Source organism: Puma concolor, chromosome E3 (assembly GCF_028749965.1).
Source record: "Puma concolor isolate L17-30 chromosome E3, mPumCon1.1.hap2, whole genome shotgun sequence".
In the NCBI taxonomy this organism is placed as follows: domain Eukaryota; kingdom Metazoa; phylum Chordata; class Mammalia; order Carnivora; family Felidae; genus Puma; species Puma concolor.
Genome location: NC_141682.1, coordinates 41,558,482 through 41,574,958, shown reverse-complemented (window position 1 = coordinate 41,574,958; position 16,477 = coordinate 41,558,482). Strand labels below are relative to the sequence as shown.

At 62.9% G+C, this 16,477-nt stretch overlaps 1 protein-coding gene across 1 annotated transcript; it reads left to right on the top strand.

The window, feature by feature from the left end:
* The first annotated feature begins 693 nt into the window (after positions 1 to 693).
* Positions 694 to 15,578, top strand: UBE2I (ubiquitin conjugating enzyme E2 I). The gene is made up of 7 exons (XM_086691672.1): positions 694 to 848; positions 5,674 to 5,750; positions 5,943 to 6,026; positions 7,067 to 7,139; positions 11,081 to 11,190; positions 11,329 to 11,408; positions 13,647 to 15,578. The coding sequence occupies exons 2-7, from the start codon at positions 5,685 to 5,687 to the stop codon at positions 13,708 to 13,710; spliced, it is 477 nt and encodes a 158-aa protein (XP_086547798.1). The 5' UTR covers positions 694 to 848; positions 5,674 to 5,684; the 3' UTR covers positions 13,711 to 15,578.
* Positions 15,579 to 16,477: the final 899 nt, after the last annotated feature.

The window sequence follows — 16,477 nt, the reverse complement described above, 5'->3', positions numbered from 1 at the left end:
CGCTCCGGGCCGCCCGCCCCTCCCCCACCCGCCGGCAGCCCCGGCGCCCCGCCCCCCACCCCCCCCCCCCCCCCCCCGGCCAGTCCCCGGGTTAGGGAGTATCCGCACTACTCCTCCCGTCGGTCGGGCCGGCACTCGGCCTCCTGTACCGGGTCAACTCATTGGGCGGCTTCGACGGACGCCCCGCCCAGGGCCCGGAACTGACCAATTGCAAGGGGTTTCACAGGGCGCCGTGCTCGGGGGACCGTCACCGTGCTGCGACGCTTCAGGGGATCCTTAGGCCTCGGTGATCTTTTCCGCCCGGCCCCTGGTCCCAGCCCCAAGGAGACCTCCGGGACCCGTGCCCGGAGAGCTGCCCGCACGGCATCCGGGGAGCCCTTGGAGATCTCGGCCTCCCCCTGGCCCCGCTGCCCGCCGGCGTGTCCTCGAGTGGACACACGCATCGCGAGGGGGAGTTTGTAGACGCTCCCTCCATTCGGGGACGCGGCTCCTTTAAGGGCGCAGGTGTCCGCGGCGCCGCCTGACTGGAAAGCCGCACCCGGATCCCGCTCCCGGGCAGGGCCCGGGGCGCGAGCGCGCGACAGCAGGGCGCGGGCGGCGGGCGGCGCGCGGCGGCGCGGGCGACGCGGGGCGCGGGGCGGCGGCGGGGGCGCGTGGGGCAGGCGCGCGGCGGGCAGGCTCCGCAGGCCCCGCCCCGCCCCGCCCGCCGGGGTCCTCGGAGCGCTCGGGCTGCGCGCGGAGCGGGCTCGGGAGGGAAGTCCCGAGACAAAGGGAGCGCCGCCGCCGCCGCCGCCGCCGCTTCCTCCTCCTCCTCGTCCGCCTCGCTCGCCGGGCCGCGGCCGCCCGAGGTGAGCGCGGGGGCGCGGGCGGGAGGCGCGGGCGGGGGCCGGGCTCGGGGCCTCCGCCGCCGTCGGGCCCGGGCCGAGCGGGCGCCTCTTCACCCCCGGCCCTGCCCCGCGCCCCCGCCCCGGGCAGGCCCCGCTTCCCGGAACCGGTCCTCCTCGGAGCTACGGGCGTGCGGCCTCGGCCCCGGGCCCGGGGTCGCGTCGGTCCGGCCCCTCGGCCCCCCGCCGCGCGCCCCGTTCGGGAGCGGAGAGAACGGCCCCCTGGCGCGTGCTCGGCGGCGTCCCCGAGGTGCTGCTGGCAGCGGCCGCTGTTGACAGGGACGCGAGCCTGGGCCGCCCCGCCGCCGGGGCTCTTCTCCGCCCCAGGGAAATTCGTTTCCGGGGTCACGGTCTGCACACAGACCTGTGGCGCCTGGCAGCTGGGGCGAGCGTGCACGGCCGAAAGAGTTGAAAGTGGGGGATTGCAACATCGCCGGCTCGTTTAGCGGGGGTCGAGAAACCAAAACAGTCTTGAGTTTTCTTGTGCCTCTGAAGAGCTCCGCTTGCAGTTGGTGGGATCCCTCCCTGACGTTAGCGCTGCGCTCGAGGGAGAGTTTTCGTACGCGGTTGCTTTGTAGCCATCGAACGGAGGTCGGAACTGGTAGTTAACGCGAGTAGGAGGAAACGAAGGGGATGGTTAGCCGGGCTCCTGATCGTGGCCTGCAGCTGCCCCGAAGTCGGTACCACTTGGTTCGGCTGGTGTAGTTTGAAAATGTCCTCAGTTCCTCGGTTTGTGGAGTTGTCCTTTTGTTTGTTTTGGGAGTCTGTAGTCCTAAGTGTTTCTCGCTCTTAAGGAAACACTTAAAAGGTGGCTTTTGGGTAGAGCGTCAACTTCACCGGAAAGGAAGATGGATCCTGAATTAGTCTCGCTTTGCTCTGGTCTTTGGTAGCGGGGGAGGTTAGGGATGAGTTCTTCTTGCTGTTGGACCTTTGTCCGGGGAGTCCTGGCATTAGGGACCTTGCTTCGGGAACAGCCTGGGGTCCTGGGAGGTGTGTTGGGAGAGAGCAGGGAAGCGCAGCCTCCGCAGGCACCTGTGTCAGGTGCGCCGAATTTCCTGCCCCACCCCACCCCCAGGGGGTGGGAAAAGGTGGTCCACAGCTTCCCATCCGTAATCTGCTTCCTCCTGGGCCAGCCTGTGGGCTCCTAGCGCCTTCCCCCATTTTGTTGGGAAAGTTGAGGATGGAGGTGCTCAGCTCTGTGCCTTCCGGTAGCGGACCGGGATCTGAGAAGAGCACATTCCGGTGCAGCCCACAGTGGGAGCCCTGGAGGGAGCCCTGGAGGCAGGTGGCAGGCTGGCCTCTCGTCCCTCAGGCTGTGACTAGTAGTGCCAGGTTGTGCTGCCCCGGCTCCTGCCTGCTGCTCTGAGGCGCTCTCCTGACACCTAAAGCTGCGGAAATGGCTCTCTTCACTTGGCGGGTGGATCTGGGACTCTGAATGAATGGATCCGCGCTGTGGCAAAAATGTAACAAACTGGCTGCTTTGTCCTGGCGTCAGGAGGCCAGTGGGAGTGGAAGCACCAGGTCTCTGCTTGGGACAGTGCAGGTGGGCACCTGAGGCTCTGCGACCCGATGGCACAAACCGAGTTTGCTGCCCAGTCCGGGTCCACCGGCCACCCCCGAGGAGGGGGCTGCAGGGACTTTGGTGGGCCCAGCCCTCATTACCTTCCACAAACCGGGACAAGCACATGCAGCCAGGCCCCAGGACTAGGTGACTCTGGCTGCTCTTCAGGGCAGAAGAGGTGGCCCGTGGCAGGGTTGTGACCCGCGGTGAGCCAGCAGACGGCACTCAGGGTCGCCCCCCTGGCCCGGCCCCGTCGCGGCCCCTCCAGAGTGCCCGGATTGTCGGTGTCCGTGGCTCCTCGCTGTGAGGAGCGCTGGCCTGTGGTTTCACAGACCTGTTTTGTTGCCTGGCTGAGCTCAGACTCACTGGGGACCTCGCATGCCTTCGGTCACCGAAGCTCTGGGTGGGTTAACCCTGCAGAAGCGTCCTGCCTACTTGTGCTGTCTGCCCAGGGGGCGGGGGTGTGTGCTGCCACAGTGATCACTCCGAGGACGGTGGGGCGCATGGGGCCGCGGGCACTTGATTGAGAGTCCAGAGTGTCCCGTGCCCTCAGGGCTTCTGCAGGGAAGGGCATTTCCACTGACCCAGCTTGGTGCTGGGTCGGGTTCCGTGCAGAAGAGCCAGTTGAGGTGAAGGGTTTGAGAAACTTGGGGAAGTGAAGATTTTCAGGTGTCAGCGTCCCTGCCAGCCTCTGGCCAGAGAGCACCTTAAAGACAGACTGGGCTGTGCTCCCCTGTGCCCTGGCTCCCTGAGGGTACTCTGTCCACCTCACGCAAGCCCAGGTCCTTGTCTTCGGGATCATTGCCCCCGCCTTGTCGTTTTCCCTGGGCCTCTGCCTCTGTCCCAAACAAATATTCCAGACAGGTGTGCTGTCCAGTGAAGGAGGTCCCCCAGGTGTTGCCCTTCAAGGTCCCAAACCCCCATAGCATCGTGCTCCTGGCAGTCAGGTCTGCACAGGGACGGGGAAGGAAGAGGGCAGGCCGGAGCCCTGGGACGGAGCGGTGACAGAGAGGAGTTGTGGTTGGGGTCCCAGCATGGTGCTGTCTATTTTGGACTTAATTTTGCAGTCAGGGAAGGTTGGAGCCCATTTACAAGGTGTTCTGGGGTCAGTGCCACAGCGTGAGGTGGTGGCCGGGGTTCAGCCCGTTGGTTACGTCATCCTGACAGTTTCCTGAGTGGAGGACTTTCCTTTTTGACTTTTGCTTTTTCTTACAATAACAGAAATAAACTTTCTTAGTACCGGACCCCATCTGATTGGTCTGGTGGTGTGTCTGTCACAACTCAGCCGGCTTCCTGAGACCCGGGCCCATGGATGACCCCGGAGGCTGCGGTGCTGATGCCCAGGCCCCTCCTGCCCCTTTCCTGGGAACACAGTTGTCCAAGAGCCTCCCGAACCTGTAGTGCTGGGCCCCACCCAGAGTTCCCGACTCATGGCCACGGGGCCTGGGGACGTTCGTTTCTGACACGCACCCAGGTGACACCACCACCCGGGCCTGCCTCTGCTGAGCTGGTGGCCTAACCGCTCCCGCGCTCCGGCGGGGTGGTGGGGGTGAAGGGTGTGATTTGGATTGGGTTGCTGAGGCGGGTGAGGGTCAGCCTGAGCCGGGCGGGGGGGTTTGCACAGGCGTAGCCGATGGGTGAGTGGTGGCAGCAGCCGAGAGGAGGCCGTCCCCCGGAAGGCAGAGGGGGACGTGAGCCGGGTTCGAGTTGAGGCTCCATGCTTAACAGGCACGTTACCTTCTGGATCTTCACTTCTGGTCATCCTGAGTCTGTGTTGAGCCCCGGGGGCGGTGGGTGAGCCTGAGCCGGCAGGCGGGGCTGGTTTCACGCGTTGTCATGCATTGTCGTGGCTGGAAGGTGGTTCTGAACCCGGTGGAGGGCGCCCCTGTTGTCCTCAGGAACGTGAGGTGTGGTCCTTTCACCCACAAGAGCAGAGAGGAGACGCTCTTCTTGGAAGGCTGAGGGGCTGAGGGTCGGGACAGGCTAGTGGACTCCGTTTTTGTCTCGTTAAAGCCTTGTTTATGTTTCCGTGGACTTTGAAGACAGACTTAAGGCCAAATTCTCTAGCAAGGTTAGTGACCTCTGAGGGTACAGGGAAGTTGGGGCTCCAGCCTCTTAGGCTGTGCGGGGTGAGCAGCACCCTGGAGACCCTGAGAGGCAGCTCTCCCCGCAGGGAGCGTGAGCCAAGCGGATGGCGGGGGTAGGGGGAGCTCTGGGCCACTAGTGGGGACCCTGAAGGCACCAGGCCTTGGGGGTCTGTGGTCTGGAGGTGCTGGGGGACCTGACACCCAGAAGCGGGACTCTGAGTAACCCACTCCTGCAGCGCTCCTGGGACTGGCGGGCCCAGCGGGCAGACTGCCTACCTCTGGGCCTGCATGGGTGTCTTCTCCCCAGGGGTTCCTGGGTCCTGCTGGCCACCCCACCCCCCACCCCCTCTGACTTTCCCGGAGTAAATGGGAGAAGAGCCCTGATCTCTCTGATGTTCGTGGAGTGCCAGTGGATGGGGAGGTGCGGTGGGGTGAGAAAGCAGAGGGGATGGAGGAGGGTCGGGTACTGTGGGCCAGTTGCAGTCTAGGGACTTGTGCACAACGCGGTGGGCTTGCTGTCTGACCTGGGGCACCTTTCTACTCGGTTGGTTTCAAGAATAAGAGTTACTCTCTTGGCCAGACCTGAATCTAAATTGTGAGCCCCTGATTCTACACTGGGCGCCTGATGCCCCCCCCCCAATCTCTGCATTGGCAGAGGGGAGTGGTCTGCCACTGCCCTGGCCCCCCACCCCGGTCCTCAGGCAGTGCTCTGGACATCCCCACCGTGTCCTTGCCTTTCCTGTGGAGACTGACGGTGGGAACCCTGTCGCTGCAGCCCTCTGCAGTGTGACAAGAGGGCAGGACAGGTGTGCAGGCGTCTTCTGGGAATTCTGGTGAACCGTTCCTGCACCGCACATACCTAGGCCTGTGCCGTGGCCCCTGGGGGTGGGATGTTCACAGGGAAGGGGCCCCACGTGGAGGTGTTCTGGGTCTCCGGAGCATCCTGGCTCCCTCTTTCCTGGAGAGCCGCCTGCGGGAGGAGGCCGGGGTCGCCCCTTGGGGACGTGATGCCTGGGGCAGACTCCAGGCTGGGCGGTTTGCTGGGAGCCCGGTCTGTGTCAAGCTGGGTGAGCGAGGGGAGGGTCAGACGGCTTCTGCACTCTGCCTGTCCTAACCGCGTGCTCTGCCCGGTCTCTTGCAGGGACTTTGAACATGTCGGGGATCGCCCTCAGCAGACTGGCCCAGGAGAGGAAAGCCTGGAGAAAGGACCACCCGTTTGTAAGGAAAGCTTTATTTCTGTGCGTAGCGGGAGGGGGGGGCGGTTTCCCCCGGTGGAACCCGGGAACCCCATCCCGCCTGCTCTGTTACACACTCTGTGCAGGGTGCCCTTGGGAGTCTCAGGACTGTTGTGCGAGCAGGAGGAATGAGATGCCGGGGCGTTGATGTGCCTGTGTGGTTGTTTTCTCTCAGGGCTTTGTGGCTGTCCCAACAAAAAACCCCGATGGCACGATGAACCTCATGAACTGGGAGTGCGCCATTCCCGGGAAGAAAGGGGTAAGGGGCGCCACTCTGCTGACTTGCTTCTCCGGGGGAGGGGACAGGGTTGGGGTGACAGGTGATTCCCCCCCTCCCCCACCAGTCAGCTTTAATTCAGAAAGAAGGAGCTGTGTCGCAGGAGGGGCTGGGTGTGGCACCCCCACCGAGCCCGGGGGCAGACCCTGCTGCGTGTTCAGGGAAGAGGAGCCTTGGGACGCGCTGGAGAAGGGCCCAGACGGAAGGAAGGGCCTTCCCGTTTGTCCTTCAGACCCGCTGCAGCTGAAGTAGCCAGGATATAGTGACGCTCGGCCTGGCGGTCTTTGAGCCTGGGGCAGGTAGCGGGGGGTCCAGTCAGGGCCAGCGTATTTGAAGCATTTGGGAGTCAAGGTCTCCAGCAGCCCCGCATCCAGCTCTTTCTGGGTGACCCCAAAGCCAAAAGGAGACCCCTGAGGTGACCTGGTTACGCCCCGGCCTTATCGCCTTATCGCCGCCACGTCCCTCCACCCGTGGCGTGGCGTTTGCGTGAGCTCAGCCTGGTGCTTCCTGACAGCCTCCTCGCCCGATGCTAAGCTGGCAGGATTAGGACTCGGCTTTGTCCTCGGACGATGTGGTTTGCTTTCTCCGTTTGCCACGGCTCCGTGGAGGGCCGGGCCCGCACCTCTGCCTTTGCTAAGCCCATTCTCGGCCCATCGTCTCAGGCTGAGGCAGGTGCGCCGTGGCCTTGTCCCTCCCGGAGGAGGCTGGGGAGGGCTGTGCTGGTGGAGCTGGCGACAGGGGCCGCTCAGGTGGAGATCCTGACCCCCGATCCTGGGTCACAGGGGGTGGCCTGCCGGCCCCCGCCTGTCTTCCCAGAAGCCTAGCTCCCGCCACGCTCCTCTCCGGGGATGGCTCTTTCCGGCCCCCTCAGGGCCCGTGGCAGGCCCCACGGTCCCGTCGTGGGGACAGCCGGTCGGTTTGTGGGGCGGTGCTGGGGGCGTGCGGCAGAGGCCCGTTCCTCCTGGGCTCAGCCCGCGGCGGAGGCCGGCGGCACGCCTGACTGCACGTTCGTTTCCCCACAGACCCCGTGGGAAGGAGGCTTGTTTAAACTGCGGATGCTTTTCAAGGACGACTACCCATCCTCACCCCCAAAATGTAAGTAGAGGAAGCCCTCACGACTCCGTCTGCTTCCCCACGTTAGCCGTGCGGCGGCCCCGGGGGCTCTGACCCCTGGAGGCCGTGGACTGGAGCCAGGTGAACGTGGCAGGCGTAGTCGGGTGCCGGCTGTGATCCACCGGGAGGCTTCTGGCCCTGAGTCCCTGTCGGGGATAAGGTGCCACCACTGTCTGCCCTCGCTAGGGATGGGCGTCACAAGGACCACGGTCCGGAACCCCACCTCTCGGAGGGTTTCCTTCCCTGACCCGTTGTCACCGCGCCCGTTTGTTAACACTCCACATCCAACGTGTTGGCTGCGAGCCGCCTGGATGGATAAGTCTCCGGAGAAGGCCGTGGGAAGAAAAGGCCGAGGCTGTCTTTAACGTCGTGCTACGGTGATGTCATCAAAGTGCACTTTCGCGAGACTCAGGACGGGAGGAGCACCAAATTCCTCCCCGCTTGCAGCTGGAAGCCACCAAAACCGGTCCGTGGTTGGTTAATTAAATGAGTGAAGGCGTGCCTCGTGTGGAGAAGTGTCCCGCACGGCACGTGGCCACTGGGAACGGCCATACGGAAACATCTACGCTTGGGTTAGTAACTCAAAAAGGTAGAAGAACGTTTTCCATCATAACGGCGTCTAGCAGAAGAGTTTTAAGCATGGATGATTAGCAGGATGAAAAGTCTCCTGGGATGGAGACTTTTCATTTGGCTGGTTCTTTGCTATTTGAATTGTTTCTGCCGCGTGGAGGTATTGCGTTGAATAGTAGCTCTGATTAAGAAACGAGACCGGTCACGGCTGCTTTCGTCACTTGTGTTCAGCTTGATACCTGAATTCCAAGCGGACTTGACAAGGCAAAAATAAAAATCCCAGCCGAAGAGCGGGAAGGGAAGACGGGCTGCAGATGGTCTCGCCTTTCTTTTTAGATCTTTTTGGTAAGGTTGTGCAATAAAGGATTAACCTGCAAAAACCTATTTTCAACATAATTGCAACAAACGGAAGTGTTTGACCCCGACTGTTCACAATAGTGTCAAATCCAAGTGTGGAAGTTTTTGTGGAAATCGTCACACAGATTCTAGAAGTCAGGAGCACGGAGAGTAGCCGCGGCCCTTAGAGTGCCGGGGGTGGTCGGGGAGGCCGGGGCTGAGGCACGTCGGTCCAAGGGCACCCACACCCGTCAGCAGGATGGGCAAGATGTAAACCGGACAGACCTGCTACGGGGACACGGTGACTGGGACGCAGGCCTGCCGGGCAGAGGCCACACGTGCCACGTGTTTATGACATGGGCGCAAGGCTAGTCCGGCGAATGGACCGGGCCCACAGAGTATCCCTGCGGAGGAGACAGGAATCCCCCCTCCCGCCCCCCCAGGTAGCCTTCCAGATGAATCTCGACATCCAGTGGAAAGAAGGAACGGTGCGGCTTCTAGAAGAAGATTGGTAGATTTCAGCAGCGAGGCACAGATAGTGCTTTGGCCCCGTAGGCAGAACATCGCTAACGGGGCTACGTCACACTGAGCACCGCGTGTTCACCAGGAGAAGCCAGTGAGGGAGAGAGATGGGAGCACACGCCCTCCCCCCCCCCCCCCCACCCGCCAGCACTGACCCTGAAGCGCAAAGGGCGTCGGCACGCCAGTAAGGAAACCGCAGGCGCTGTCGGGCCACACGGGAGACTGTCCCCTCTCGTGCCCGCAGCGTGGGAAGAGGTGCCGACGTCATCTCCCGCGGAGGGGCGGAGCAGCGGGGCCCTCAGACCGCACCGCAGGTGTGGGTTTGCACCGCTTCCCCTGGAGAGCTGTCCCCCGAGTCTGCGGAAGCTGAAGTTGGGTCTCTCCAGGACTCGGCTGCTCTGCTCAAGTGAGCATTCAGCAGACGCGCACGCACGCTCACCGCGGGTGGGGACCAGCTTGGTCACGTCAGCCCCATCTGTAGTGGCCAGAAGCCGGAGGCAGCCAAGTGTCCCCGATCCAAAGATGGGTGGGGGCGCCCCGGGGACCCAGTCAGTTAAGCTCCGACTCTTGATTTCTGCTGGGATTGCATCGACAGCACGGAGTCTGCTTCTCCTCTCTCTGCTCCTGCCTCTGCTCGCTCACTCTGTCAAACTTTAACGTTTATTTTTGACAGAGAGAGATGGAGCACGAGCAGGGGAGGGGCAGAGAGAGGGGGACACACGGAATCCAAAACAGGCTCCAGGCCCTGAGCTGTCGGCACAGAGCCCGACGCGGGGCTCGAACCCACGAACCATGAGATCGTGACCTGAGCCGAAGTCAGACATTTACCCACCTGAGCCACCCAGGCAGCCCTCACTCTCTCAAACGTTAAAAAAAAATCCAAACAAGAAGAACGGGTAGACATTGGGGGACAGTCTACAGCAGCCAGAGGGAAGGGCCTGCGAGTACCTGAGACTGCGCGTCTCCCAACGTGATGCGGAAGAGCAGAGCCGCACAGGAAGTCAGCGGCCGGCCCTGCGGCGGATGGGGTCTCGGCAGGGGCTTCTCTGACTGGAGGAAGCCAGCGGTGAGCAGAAGTCGGGGACAGGGGCTTGGGCGAGGCCGTGCCCACCACGGCTGTGCTTTCCTAGGTGAGAAAAGAGATGGACCGCCCAGATGAAATTAAAATCAGGCACTTGTGCTGAGGAAGAAGCTGAATTCAGAGAGCAGAAGGGCGTGCTCGGGGCGGGAGCAGGTTCCCAAGGGCCCTTCCTGCGGGGGCTCGAGCCAGAAGGTGTGCAGCATGCCCACAGGTCAGGAGACAGACGGGATTATCGGGCGGGAGACGAGGCCGGGAGTTTCTCCAAGAAGCGGCCGGTGCGTCACAGTGAGTGAAGGTGCTCGCCGTCCGGAGTCCCCAGGGACGGCTGACCTCCGTGAGGCTGCCGGGGGTCTGGGATCGTGAAGCAGTGGGAGCTGGCGGTGGGCAGCACCTCCTCGGGGCCGGATGGCCTGGCGGCGTCACGTAGACATGTGCGCGCGTGACCCGCGAGCGCAGGGCCGGGAGGGCGCAGGCTGGACCCTGGTGGCCCGGGGGGAGTCTCTGGGAGACTCCGGGTGCTGGTGCCCGGTGTGGTGGTGGTTCGGGAGTTCCGTCAAGCTGCGTGAGACCCATCGTACTTTTCGGGGCGTAATTAACGTTTTTAAGTGAAGAGAAGAGGGGACGGTGGCCAGATAAGCAGAGAGGAACGCCCTAGCCTGTCAGTTGTGGTGAACGGTCCCCGGGGAGCTTGAGGCAGTTTTCCTGCTCTTCTCTGTTGTAGGATTTCCTACGTGTGTTCATTTTTTAGAAAGAAGGAACTTTTGTTTTTTTTTGTTTTTTTTTTTTTTCAACATTTATTTATTTTTGGGACAGAGAGAGACAGAGCATGAACAGGGGAGGGGCAGAGAGAGAGGGAGACACAGAATCGGAAACAGGCTCCAGGCTCTGAGCCATCAGCCCAGAGCCTGACGCGGGGCTCGAACTCATGGACCGCGAGATCGTGACCTGGCTGAAGTCGGACGCTTAACCAACTGCGCCACCCAGGCGCCCCGGAACTTTTGTTTAAAAGAAAGAACGTGGGATCCTAAGAGCCTCTCTTTTTGGAGCAGAATTTTGTGCTTTGAAAATGGCCACTTGTTTGGAAGGGCCGCCGAGTTTCTGCCCTCAGCTGTCCCCCCAGGACCATCCTCACCTGCTGTGCTGACTTGGGGAGGGACGTGAGGGGTGGGGATGCCCAGGACTCGGCTCCGTCCGCCCACTGTCAGGAGGCAGGGTCCGGGCGAGCACATGGCTTCCCCTCCCAGTCCGGGACAGGTGCATGCCTGCCCCCGCCCCCCACCTACTGCCACCTCACGGCCACCGTCCTTCGCCAAATGCCTGGTGGCAGCAGGTCGCCCTGGTGCGGGGAGATTGCATCATCCTGCCAGACGACCGCTGCCGCCAGAAACACGTTTCCTTCTTCCCTGTGGTCCAGGCAAATTTGAACCACCGCTGTTTCACCCGAACGTGTACCCTTCGGGCACAGTGTGCCTGTCCATCCTCGAGGAGGACAAGGACTGGAGGCCGGCCATCACGATCAAGCAGGTACGGCATGCAGGGTGCTGGCCTCAGCCTTCCTGTGGGGCCAGAGGCCTGTGGTCTTTATCTGAGGCCGAGGCCGATGTCCCAGAAAAGCTTGCCTTTCAAACCACTGACCCCTGTGTTTTCTTGTCTCTCACACAGATCTTGTTAGGAATACAGGAACTTCTAAATGAACCAAATATCCAGGACCCAGCTCAAGCAGAGGCCTACACGATTTACTGGTTAGTAGCGGTCTGGCGCTGCTTGCTGTGGCCACTCGCTGGCCTGCATGCGTTTCCCCGGAAGTCTGGTCCGGGCAGCCCGTAAGAAGGGGGAGCCGCAGGCTGGCTGTGGGTGGGAGAACAGTTCCTGCCGCTCCGGGCAGCCTTCGCGAAAGGCCGTGAGACACCAGCTGTAACGGGGAGACCGAGTGAGGCCGCCAGGGAAGCGTCTGAGGCCAGGAAGCAACCAGGACAGGCCCTGTAGGCAGCAGGAGCTGCAGGCGCAAAGGGCCTGTGGTGGGCAAGAACGGGTGAGCGAGGGCTGGCGTGGCCACGGTATTGTTGGGCGGGGTGGGGCGTGGCAGGAGGTGAAGGTCAGGTGATATGGGCCTCTGTTGGCCACTCTGTCCCTGAGAAGCTGTGGCTGGGCAGACCATGCGTTTGGTGAATCTCAGTCCGGCGCAGAGGAAAGGGCCCCCAGGTGCAGGTGCCAAAGGAGGCGTTTCCAGTAGCGCAGCTCCCCGGGCCCCAGATCTCGCGTCACGGCTCTCCTGTGGCCCTGTTTCCCACACCCTCCTGGGCCTGCGTGTGGGCCACCGGGGAGTAGCCCTTCCCTGTGTGGCACTGTGGTGGCCGGTGAGTCCCGTGGGCCAGCATCCACCACCTGTGCCGAGGGAGAAAGGCCAGGTGTGTGTTAGGGTGGGCGACAAGTTGAAACCTGGTGCTGTGAGCCTGGCTGGATTGTTAGCAGGGCAGAGGCCTCCTGGTTGTGGGGTCCGGCATCCCCTGGCCCTGCCAGCGAGCTTCCCCGCTGGTCTGGGAGGTGGGGCTTAGGCCTGGAGCTGGGCTCTGGGACCTGCAGGGCTAGCATAGGGGGTAGAGGTCAGGCAGGGACGTGTTCCTTCCAGGGGACATTTCTGGAAGCCGTGGGTGCAGAGGGTGAAAGCCGAGGGCAGGACCATTCTCTGGCCGCCCTGAGCAGCAGGCTAGACGTCCGATGCCTGCCTGCCGGCAGGAGCTTACAGTTGATGGCTCAGGTCCCTAGGCCCAGGCGGGGCAAGGCCTGCATCCCCAGGGGCGTGTTCCCACCGTGGCTCAGCTGGAGGTCATGTGGTCCCTTGGCAGCTGTGTGCCAGTGGCTCATGAGACGCGTCCCCCTGCTCTCCGCCCCCGGCCGGGTGCTGTGCGAGGTCACCACGACCTCTGTCTGCAGCAGCCCGCTGGCCCAGGCCTCTGTGAGGCCACTCATGACAGTACACGCAGAGTTCTCATGACAGACCAAATGGTCCGCAAAGCCAAGGTCTCCGTGGCCTTCAAAGAGCTTGCTGCCGGCCCTGGCGTGCGCCTCGTTGCAGGGGTGATGTTTGCGGTGGCCGGTGGTGGCCACGGGCGCCATGGTGCCACTTGTGAGAGGCTGGCCTTTCTGTGCCTGTGTCCGTAGCTGCCGGGGCAGCAGCAGGCGCTGCAGGGTGGGCGGCCGCTCGCCTGGGGCCGCTGAGGGTCGTCCCTGCGGGGCCCGGGCTCCTGGCCGCCCGTCACGCCACCCCTCCTCTTCTACAATTTCTCCCGCCAGCGGCGTGCGCTGGAGCACTTCAGAGCTGACTTGACTGCCTTCTAGCTCCTTCCAGAGCCCCCTAGGCAGCTGCTTCCATCCGGGGGGCCCCGGGGCCAGGCTGGGCTATTGGCTGGGGTGGGAGCTCACGTGGCGTGGCCCAGCAACAGAGGCTTGTCCTGTGGCCTCGACTCCTCGGCTCTCGTGGCCCTTTGTCCCTCCACCCTGGGAGCCCCCGCACACCCGGGGGCCTGGGCCACAGGCGACCCAGAGCAGCGCCCTGAGAGGCACGCTTGTGGAGAGCACGGCTTGGAGGGACCCCTCTCTTCCGGAGAGCACTGCACACTCCCAGGTGCGTCCCCGCTGGACGCGTGCTGTGCCTCAGCTCCTTGGGTGGGGGGGGGGGGTCCCAGACCAGCCCTGGAGGTCATGGCGGTCCCCTGGAGCCCCGTGGGGAAACCGGCACCAAGTCCTGTCCGCCTGGCCAGCAGAGTGGTGCCCGGCAGTCTGGGTTCTCTCTCCAGAACCGTCGCTAATGGTTTCAAACCGAGAGGTGCCGGTGGCCGGTCAGATTCGTAAACTTCGCTGCGCCCCACCCCCACCCCACCCCAGGCCTTCCTGACCGCGAGCCGCCCTCTGAGCCCGCCCGGCCCTGGGCCCCCGAGGGGGCTGCACCTGCTGACGTGTCTCTCTCTTGACCTTCTCAGCCAAAACAGAGTGGAGTATGAGAAGAGGGTTCGAGCACAGGCCAAGAAGTTTGCACCTTCATAAGCGGCGACCGCGTGGCAGCGTAAGAAGGAAGGGATTGGTCTGGCAAGAACTTGTTTACAACATTTTTGCAAACCTAACGTTGCTCTGTACAATTACTAGTCGCCTGGGGAGGGTTGGGCGGGCGCCACTTTCCATTTCCGCCACCGGTACACAGTCCTCGACTCGCTGAATTGCCCGGTTTTTCATACAGGGTCTCTTCCTTCAGTCTTTTGTATTTTTGATTGTTATGTAAAACTTGCTTTTATTTTAATATTGATGTCAGTATTTCAACTGCTGTAAAATTATAAACTTTTATACTTCGATGAGCCCCAAGGAGCTAGTTTCCTAGTTTCCTTTGCTCGCGGATGCAGGCATGCTTCCCACAGTGTAGAGCTACGCCCGGCCTCAGCTGGCCTCCCTCCCGCCTCGGTCTCCGCGCACCCTGGGTTGTGTTGCTTACGAGCCTCAGATCCAAAGTCAGCCGGCGTCTCGTTCCCGCATCACTTCCTTTGTGTCTATATGGCGTTTTGTCTGTGTTGCTGTTTAGAGTAAATAAACTGTTTATATAAAGGTTTTCGTGGCATTATCGTCATTAAGAGCGTGAGGAGGCGGCCTCGCGGGGCCCGGCCCCCCACGCGGCTGCAGGCCGGCGGCTCCCAGCTCGCGGCCGTGCTCGGCTGCGCCTGGACCCGCGCGGCGCTCGGCCCGGGCCCTGTGAGGAGCGCTGTGTACGAGGAGGTGTGTGCCCGGAGGTTGTCTCCCGACCCCAGGTCTTTGCGCTCCTCAGAGGGCGGGTCTGGTCAGGGCGGAACTGGCGTCCGGAGCCTCCCGGAGCTGGCACCGGCCGGTCCGAGGTCCTCCGGGCCCCAGGGAGGACCGTGCGCAGGCACTGGCCGGAGCCCTGCCTGGGGGGATCCTGGGCGTCAGGATGCCCCGGAGGCAGGTCCGAGGCCACTGTGCGCAGGCGCTTCCTTTTTCCTGAAGGGCTGTTCTCAGAAAGCACCCAAGAAGCTGAGCCTGCCGCGCAGCTTCCAGAGCTGGCCGCCTGCTCACTTGGGCCCAGCCGGGAGGTGCTGCCGACGCAGAGGGGGACAGGCCCAGTGCCCCGCGGCCTGGTGCCACCAAGGTGGGGCCTTGGCCTCCTGGTCCCAGGGAGCACGGTGCGGAGTAGACGGGAGGCCCGGAGCCTGCCCTGTGCCGGCTGACCTCGCCTTCCCGGCCGGCTCACCTGTGTGGCTCCGGTGCAGAGACCCGGCCGGGCCAGAGGGGTCTCCAAAGGGGCGGGAGCTGGTCACCAGGGCCCTCGGTCAGGAAGGGCACCTCGACTCGCCAGGCAGCAGGATGGCAGTGGGCTGGGGGGGGGGGGGCGCGTGAGGCCCCCGTCCACAGCGCCTGCGTGGCCCCGCGGTCCCAGTGCCTTGCTCGCTTGCTCGGCTGGACGTGTAGCTGAGCTCGACGCTTGATGTTGGCGATGTATTTTCTAATGCGGAGGGCCCCCTGGGGGACCCAGCCGGGTCGTGTGTGTGCGAAGCCTCTCCCAGAATGTCTTATTTTGTAATGACTCAACTACACTTAGTGATAGCCACACGTGTATATGGTTAATATATATGGAAATTCAATATATTTTCTAGTTAAAGCATTCTGAAGTAATCGATGTTTCTAGAAAATTGTCATGACTTCGACTAATGAAATGTCCTCTTGTGCCACAGTCCTTGGCTTAACGAAGATGTAACTCTTGTAACGGGGGAAGGAGGGACTGTGCCCGTCCTGTTTCTGCTGTGAGGGAAGAGCCTTGTTCCCGGCATGAGGCGCCTGATACTTAGTAAGGAATTGTGGGCAAAACATTAACCACTGTATCTGAGAATCCTCTAATTAAAACATTTCCACAAGTGCTGCCTGCAGGCTGTGTCCTTTCCTGCCCTGTGCCACGCAGGCCGCCCCACCGCTGGCCTCGAGTCAGACCCTTGGTGGTTCGTGGCGGGGGGGGGGGGGTGCTGGTCCCCTCTTTCGTCCCCGCTGGGACAGGCGAGGGCAGCGAAGGCAGGGAACACATCCCATGCTGACCCTTGGCGCCGGAGGAGGGTGTCCCTCCTGGGGACCCCGGGCTGGGCCTCCACAGGAAAGGGCGTCGAAGTCCTCAGGTGCCCAGACCCTGACCACGTGTCAGCCCCACCTTGGGGCCCCCGGGACAAGCCGGCCACCGGAAGACGGGCTGTGGGTCCCCGAGAGTCCCCCTGGCCTCCCTGGACTGTCCCGCCCAGGCCAGTGCTGCGCGCTCACACCTGTCTACCGAGCAGCGCCACCTCATTCCCTAACTGGGCCGCCCCAAACCCTCCTGGTTCGCATCAGCTCACGTTGGGCTCTGTGGACGGGCGGCCTCCATTTTGAGGTTGCCATGACGACGAGTTGCCAGGTTGGAGGGCCAGGCTGAGCGCTGACTTGGGCTGGCTCGAACCAGTCTGAGCCTGCTCCAGCAGGGAGGGGCTGGCCCTGGTGCTGAGACAGAAGGGGGGGGGGGGGTTGTGCAAGGTGGCCTGTGAGGCTCGTCCAGAGACCTCCGGACCCTGTGACCCCGCCTGCAGAGGCCCTGACCCTGACCAAGGAGGCTGGCTTAGGACCATGGGGTGGACAGGGGCTGGAGCACCTGGCCCCATCTGCTGTCCGGACCCCAGGAAGTTGGCAGGGCCGGGGCCTAGGTCCTCCCTTCCTGGTCTCTGCCTTCCCAGGTGACCTGCCACCACGTTCCTGAATGCTGCCCCTCCCACTCCTGTTGTCCCAGAACCTGGGC

Excerpts from the sequence above, each read along its gene's own strand:
- UBE2I (XM_086691672.1), top strand. The coding sequence starts at position 5,685 with ATGTCGGGGATCGCCCTCAGCAGACTGGCCCAGGAGAGGAAAGCCTGG. Across the intron at positions 6,027-7,066 it reads CCATTCCCGGGAAGAAAGGG|ACCCCGTGGGAAGGAGGCTT; the intron begins GTAAGGGGCGCC and ends GTTTCCCCACAG. Across the intron at positions 7,140-11,080 it reads CCCATCCTCACCCCCAAAAT|GCAAATTTGAACCACCGCTG; the intron begins GTAAGTAGAGGA and ends CCTGTGGTCCAG.